General features: G+C 30.7%; 1 protein-coding gene across 1 annotated transcript; it reads left to right on the forward strand.

The window, feature by feature from the left end:
• The first annotated feature begins 4926 nt into the window (after nt 1-4926).
• On the forward strand, nt 4927-7057 carry LOC107438664 (beta-1,4-galactosyltransferase 7-like). The gene has a single exon (XM_043049734.2). The coding sequence runs from the start codon at nt 5226-5228 to the stop codon at nt 6114-6116; it is 891 nt and encodes a 296-aa protein (XP_042905668.1). The 5' UTR covers nt 4927-5225; the 3' UTR covers nt 6117-7057.
• The last annotated feature ends 256 nt before the right edge of the window (nt 7058-7313 follow it).

Raw genomic sequence — 7313 nt, forward strand, 5'->3', positions numbered from 1 at the left:
TTTCTTTTATTTCATGATTTTTTACAACATAAGGTTTTTTGCGATATCGACACATATAAAGAATAATTTTTATCTTAGGATAATTATTCTTTATTCAGAAATATCGCATTTATAGCAATAGATGTGTCTTGATAACGACTATTGCTTTTACCATTCTTGTTTCTCTACAATTTAGTCTTTTTATTTTATTCATGTTTTTCATGTTAATTTGTGTTTATATATATATATATATATATATACGTATTATAAATCCATACGTAAGTATAAATGGAGGAGTTTGAATTCCGTGTGGATGAGTACGTGAGGTTCCAGGTACGTCCAGATAGGTGTTTATTTTATAGTTCCAGATATACACGTTTACCCATCAATTTTGAGCACCGTTCAAGAATTTTTCGTTCAAGAGTGGTGTTTGAAAAATGAACTTTTTCACATGGGTTCTATGTTAGGCATTTTTATAGATTAAACTTGGATGATTCTTTTTTCAGATATTTAAAAGAAGATGAAAAGTTTGTTAGCTTACTGTTCTGCTTGAACAAAACTGAGGTTCCTTAACAGTTAATTGCATGTTCTTTAAAAAGTATTTACGTTTGACAAATCATGTCAGGTATGAGCTGGGAAAATAAATGTTGGGGAACGTTAATGAGTTAGTAGTTAAACTGAGACAGTTAGTTTATGTTTTTTTGTTTTGTTATGCCTTTGAAAAAAGTTTCAATAATTATCAAAAATGTAACACGAATCGAAAATTTAAATAAAAGAAGCTAAGTTCCACACTAAAAAGCAAAATTATTTCATTTAAGTAAATTCGACAACACTAAGGATGCGTTTACTGAAATCCCTATTTACAGAACAGGTAAGTAATAATTCTCTCTCTGAGAAAATGTTATGCTGTGCTAAATTAATTCAGTCCAAGCTGCTGAATTTAAAATGCAACCTAAGTAAACAAAGAATGAATGAAACAATAATGTCGCTAAAACTTCGCTTTCTGCATTTTAGAATTTAAATTAAAAATATGTTGAATTGATGATGAATAATTCTCTACATTACTTGATAATCGAGTTGTGTACTTAATTGTTTACATTTACAAGGTAGGTCATCTTAAAAGCATAGATTTGGATTTTCAAATGAATAAAATGGAATAATTTGGATCACTGTCATGTTTTAAGGTAAAGAAGAACATTGAACATTTCTTCCATTGAAATAACAAAGGGAAACGGAAGGTTGAAAATACGTTTCCTCGATTCGTCTTACAGTCTTGTAGGTTTCCTAATGAGAGCAAAAATTATCGTGATGTGCACTCTATTATATTTTACTTCTATGAAGTTAAAAAAAAGATTTATAACTATCGTTATTTTAAATTTTATGTTTTTGATAAACTTAGGGGCAAGTCTAATATTTTTTGTCATAACACGCTTAATAATATTAAAAAACCTTTATTATAATTATAATAAAAGGTTTATTGTAATTATACTTATTTGTTTACAACAATTATTATTATTTGTCTACAAATGTATTACAATTATAATTATTTGCTTGTATACTTTTATTATTTTTACAAATTAATCGCGATACTTAACTTCATGTGCTTTAAAATATATCCCACTACCCTCTGTTTTACGTTATTATTTCTATTTTATAACCTAGCAACTTGTTACGAAAATATTTTTAAATCATTTTTCAAAATATTCGTATCCATTTTCCCTACTCGCTTTATATGTATCTTTTTATGCTTTTTTTATTTCGTATTTTTCTTAATTTTTTTGTGAATCATTAATTGGAATCTTAACGAGTCATCACTTTAAAAAAAAAACGCTTTTTTTCTTCTCATATTTAAGCCATTATGAAAAAAAATTTTTTTTGCACAAAATATTTGTACTATATAATGTAGGCTAGAGAACTAGTTTTCAGGATTTAACTGTAGAATTTACTACACATTGAGGAATATAGTTTGTACTTTAGACTTACAATTTCTGAACTTTGACTGTCTCATCAATATATTGAACGAAAATAGTTCTATTTTTTTAATAAAATAATTATAATTATGCATTAAATGACACCCGATATACTGTATAAACTCATATATTGATATGTTCCACCGTAGCTTAAAAAATACCATCCCTAAATACGCATCATTTTATGACAGGAAATTAAAAACCCCTTTAAAAAGGCATAAATTAAAGAAAAAATACCATTATTTTATTAAAACGGTCACAGTCAGCTGCTTGATAAAGGGTTAGCACAGTATACCTAAAAAAAAAAAATAAAATTAAGTAAATACAGGCTATTGTGGGAATGATATAAAAAAGTGGCTTTGCTGAATAGTTTAAGACACATAAAATATTTGAAATTATATTTTATAGCGTGCTATGGAAGAAAAATAGCTTAAAAAATCGTAATTACCAATATTGAGAACTTGAAGTCAATCTTTCGAAAAAAAAACCTAATATTTTTGAGTGCGTGGATAAATAAGTTGGCATTTAGCGGGAAGATCTAATTAAAAGTCAGTGGATAATGATCTAACTGTCAATTTAATAAATTTGATAAAACATCGCTTTACCCATTCTGGGGTGGGATATTGATTTTAGGCCGGGATAGCCTGGTTGGTAGGGCTTTGGGCCCATGTCCAAGAGTTCGTGGGTTTCCCCTCAGACCGAAGACTCCTCGTGTAGTAAATGGTGACTGATGCACTTTAAATCTGTCGAGTCGCAAAGTCCTCCATGTTCCCATAACAAATCTCATAAAAATCTTATATTAAGATGTTCACTTGACATTTTTGCTTTATTTGTTCTGATGTTTAAATTAAAGCATTTTTGTCGACCTTTTCTTGCAACTGCACTAAGATCATTTTACTTTTCCAAAACCCTAAGAAACTTTCACTTGGATTTTCATCCACTTAGATATTCTAAAATAAATAAATGCTGTAAAGTGTTAATAAAACAAAAATACGAGATTTTTACCTATCTTAATTTAAAAAAAAAAGATGTTACATATGCTTTTCATTTACTTATCTGTTCAATTAAAAAGCGATGTTGTTTACCGACCTTGCATAGAAATAATAAATGAATTAATTATTCTCGTTTAAAACTTTGTAAAGCCGTTGAGTAAGTTCTATTTTTTCATTGAAGAATATTAATTATGTTGAAAAAACTTTTTTTTGAGAATTTCAATTTGCAAGACGCATAAACTTGCTCGGACATATGTACGAGCTAAGTCCATTTTTTCTTCTAATTTACACTGGTGAAAACAATTAACTGGTCAAATGTTTTCTTAATATAATCAGATATCAGATATGGTCAGGTATCATCATCTTGGTCAGAAATTATCATATATAAGACTAATATATGAGAAAACAAAAATGGGCACAACTTGCACCCTAAATAAGAAAACTGGTAACTTGTGTGGCACAACAAGTGACCGACAGCCTTTCAGTCAGAGAAAAAACATGTCTAATAGGATGTATCATCATCTTTAACAGGAGCGAAACTCTCGCATGGGAGTTTCATACTGTGTACCAAGGTTCTTATCAATCCTTGTTGCAACCGCATTCACTCTTGCGCCAAGCACCCTCGAACTCTTTCATGGTTGTTGGAGCTGATCTTCGAACTGCAACTCAGTGTCCAAAGGTGCCCCATACGTGTTTGATGTGATTAGCACAGGGGCATTTCAGGCCACTCCAATAGTTGGACATTCTCCGATTGGAGGAGACCAATATATCAGATATCAGGGCCTCTGCTGACCACATAGTTTCACACTCGTAGAATGACTTAAAATACTCCAGAAATTTTTGTCAATAAATTTGCGACTAAAATAAATCTTTCAAACCATTACAGTTGTTTTCCCCTAAAGTTTCTGAGATGGAAAAGCAATACATATTATTATAGCAATATCAGACATTGGAAAAAGAAAAAGATTACAGTCAAACCTCGATATCTCGAACTTGAAGGGAGAGGAGAAAAAAATTCGAGATATCGAAAATCGCATGTTATCGATGGTAGAATAAAGAAAAATGCTCTTTACATACCTTATTTACTATTCCATATTTATTCTAAAAACACTTTTTATACTTTCATTTAAAAAAAAAGATCCAATTGTTGTTTGCTTTAGAGATGTGGAAGAAAGTTTGTCTCTAACACTTAGCTTTAACACTATAGCTTTAAATGTCTCCTCTGACATATTCGGCTGCTTCTCAATAAATCTCCGTACAGTGTCCACTGCAGAAAGTGCTTGTTTGTTAGTAACATTGGGCGGTAAATCTTCGATTTCCTCATCTTCTTCTTCTGATAGTTCACAAGAAGCTTTCGTTTGAGGGATGATATCGTCATCCCACGGACCACACACTGTTACTGCATCATAGACGTTTACAAACTCATGAAATTCCATGTCATCAAGCTTCATGAGTCCGGTCAATCTGTTCCAATCATTTTCGGTGTAGTTTTCAGCAGAATTAACGATATTGATTGTTTGACTACTTTCGTGAATCCAGACTTCTTGAAGCCATTCATTATCGTAGAGGAAGGCACATCATTCCATGCCTTGTCAGCCATTCTTAATTTTTTTAATTTTAGAGAAAAAATCTACACGATTTATGGAAAAAAATTCAAGTTATCGAGGAATTAGAAAAAAAATCGTGAAATCAAGTTTTTTTTAAACATTGAGTGTATAGGAAATTTGAAGGGAATTTTTTTTTCTTCGAGATATCGGAAAATTCGTGAAATCGAGGTTCGAGTTAGCGAGGTTCGACTGTATTTACCTCTACGTGAAAGTTTATCTTGAATCTATAATTTACATGTGCGAAAGGAATATTGAAATTACCATCTGTACTAACAAAAAATGAATGATTTTTCAGATAGCAATTTCCTCCCACCCGAAAGCATTACTTCCATATTCACGTTCATTCGACGTTTATTTTAGTAGAAATAAATATTCCCTCACATGATCAAAAGTTTTCTGATGTGAGGACTGTTACTGTAACGGTTAAAATTAATATTTCGAATCGAAAGATTTCTTTTTACTTGAGCAGTTGAATGATTGAGATTAATATATGTTCAGTTTATGAGTTCTTATAATTATAGAAGTATAAATAGGATATACATATAAAATTGCAATATCGTGACAGATCAGAATCCTTACTGAAGCCTTAAATACTGAATAAACTTGCTATCTTTTAATAGAGATTATTACAGGTTATCAACATACTCTGACGTGGATTAGAGAAGGAAGAAAAATTTATGGTGAGTATGTATTGTGTTAACCGTATTATCAATACACGTTTGAAAGTATTAAAAATTTCGATAATTTTAGCATGTTGCGTTATGCTTTATGCATTTATCTTACCAAAGTTTTCAAGAGTCGTGTATTCAATGACAGATGAAAAAAATAACAGGGACAAACATCACCTTGCTGTGGTTGTGCCTTTTCGGAATGCATTTGAGGAGTTACTTCAATTTGCTCCTCATATTCATAATTTTTTAAATCAACAAAGAATCCCTCATTCAATACATGTAATTAATCAAGCAGACAAGTATCGCTTCAATCGAGGATCTCTGATAAATGTGGGATATCAACTAACTCGCCACATTTGTGACTACTTTGCAATGCATGACGTTGACTTGTTACCATTAAATCCAAAACTAAGTTACAGATATCCTGGAAATGGACCATTTCACATTGCTTCTCCTGAACTGCATCCCATCTACCAATATTCAACATTTGTGGGTGGAATTCTCATACTAACAAATGAACACTTTGAACTTGTTAATGGTTTATCTAATCGATATTGGGGGTGGGGTAAGGAAGATGATGATTTCTACGAAAGAATACGTGATGCCAATCTTAACCTAAGCCGGCCTAACAACGTGGGTAGTGGAATGTATAATACTTTTCACCATATTCATGATTCTTCGGAACGAATTCGCGACAAAAGTGTTTACGGTGAAATTGAATCCGAGTTGAAAAGAGGTAGGTCTTCAAGAGGCCTTGATGATGTACAATACCTTTTACTTAAGACTCACTATTTAGTCATTAATCAAGTCCCTGTTGTAATGCATGTTGTGAAACTAACTTGCAATATAACTTTGACTCCTTGGTGCGAAGCTGGATATGAAGACCTCAAAGATTAATGGCGGTTTTAAAAGGCTTCTTAACCATTAATGTGCATAAACTCCTAATTTGCTATTTCATGTACACAAACTTGAAAGTTGAAAGTAGTAATGAAAGATATAAGTACTATGAAGAATACTGTTTGCTTACCTCAGTTCTCACGTCCACCATGCATTTCTTTAATTTAAATGAATTAATGTTTCCTTTGAATAAAATTTGTTTCAGAATACCATGAAGGTCAATTAGTGAACATAAATAATTTTACCATTTTTTAAATAACATTTAAAAATTTAGGTATATTGTTATAAAAATTTGGTCAGTTTACCATCGAAATTTAATATTCTCGTTTACCAAACAGCTATATGTAATGAATTCAATCTGTGATTGCATCACTTTGTGCATGGAGCTGTTCATTAAGATCTAAGTAATCTGTTCAATCTCTTCAACGTGGTAATTTAAAGTAGGATAATGCAATTTACACCGAAAAATTAAAAGTGTGAAACGGCTAATAAGCTTAGACACCGATGCAAATAAGTTTATGTTAAAATATAGGGAAATGAGGTAATATCATAGAATCACGTCGTAATAATTAAACGGTTCTTTCATTTTTAAACTCTTAGTTTAAAGAAGAATTAAAATCAGAAACGTAATAATAGAAGACTAAAATAAAAGAAAAATAAGATGAGATGAGATGGAATAAAAATTAATTCAAGTGAATCTTCTATCAGAAATTGAAGCAACCTCTTCAAATATCAAACAAGTAAGCAAAGGAGAAAATTGACGAACAATGAAAATTGACGAGAATTGATGAAGCTCACTTTTTCTATTATTGTTCATTTTACTTTCAGTTGTGTTTAATTCAAGTTAAAAGTTACATTAATAGATTGTAATCAATAATTTTAATAACAATAATGCTTGTTATCATTTAATATTAATGCTTTTACGCACGATAAAAAATAATTTTTACTATCAGAATGCTTGTGTTAGTTTTGAATACTTTTTTTTACAGTCGTAAAAGTCTCGTTAAGGTTTTGGTGACAATATTTGTTACCTCGCTATTTTGGTACTCGCTGCAACGTTCTCAGTTGTTCCTTGTACTTGCAAAAAAACCACATGTGTACGTGAATAAATAAATAAATAAAAACTAACTCAAAAAGTATGGATAAAACTGTATAATAATCTGAGCTTAGTATTTTTAAAGCAATTTAATTAAACAT

The sequence above is a fragment of the Parasteatoda tepidariorum genome, chromosome 5 (assembly GCF_043381705.1).
Source record: "Parasteatoda tepidariorum isolate YZ-2023 chromosome 5, CAS_Ptep_4.0, whole genome shotgun sequence".
Classification (NCBI taxonomy): domain Eukaryota; kingdom Metazoa; phylum Arthropoda; class Arachnida; order Araneae; family Theridiidae; genus Parasteatoda; species Parasteatoda tepidariorum.

Excerpts from the sequence above, each read along its gene's own strand:
- LOC107438664 (XM_043049734.2), top strand. The coding sequence starts at position 5,226 with ATGGTGAGTATGTATTGTGTTAACCGTATTATCAATACACGTTTGAAA.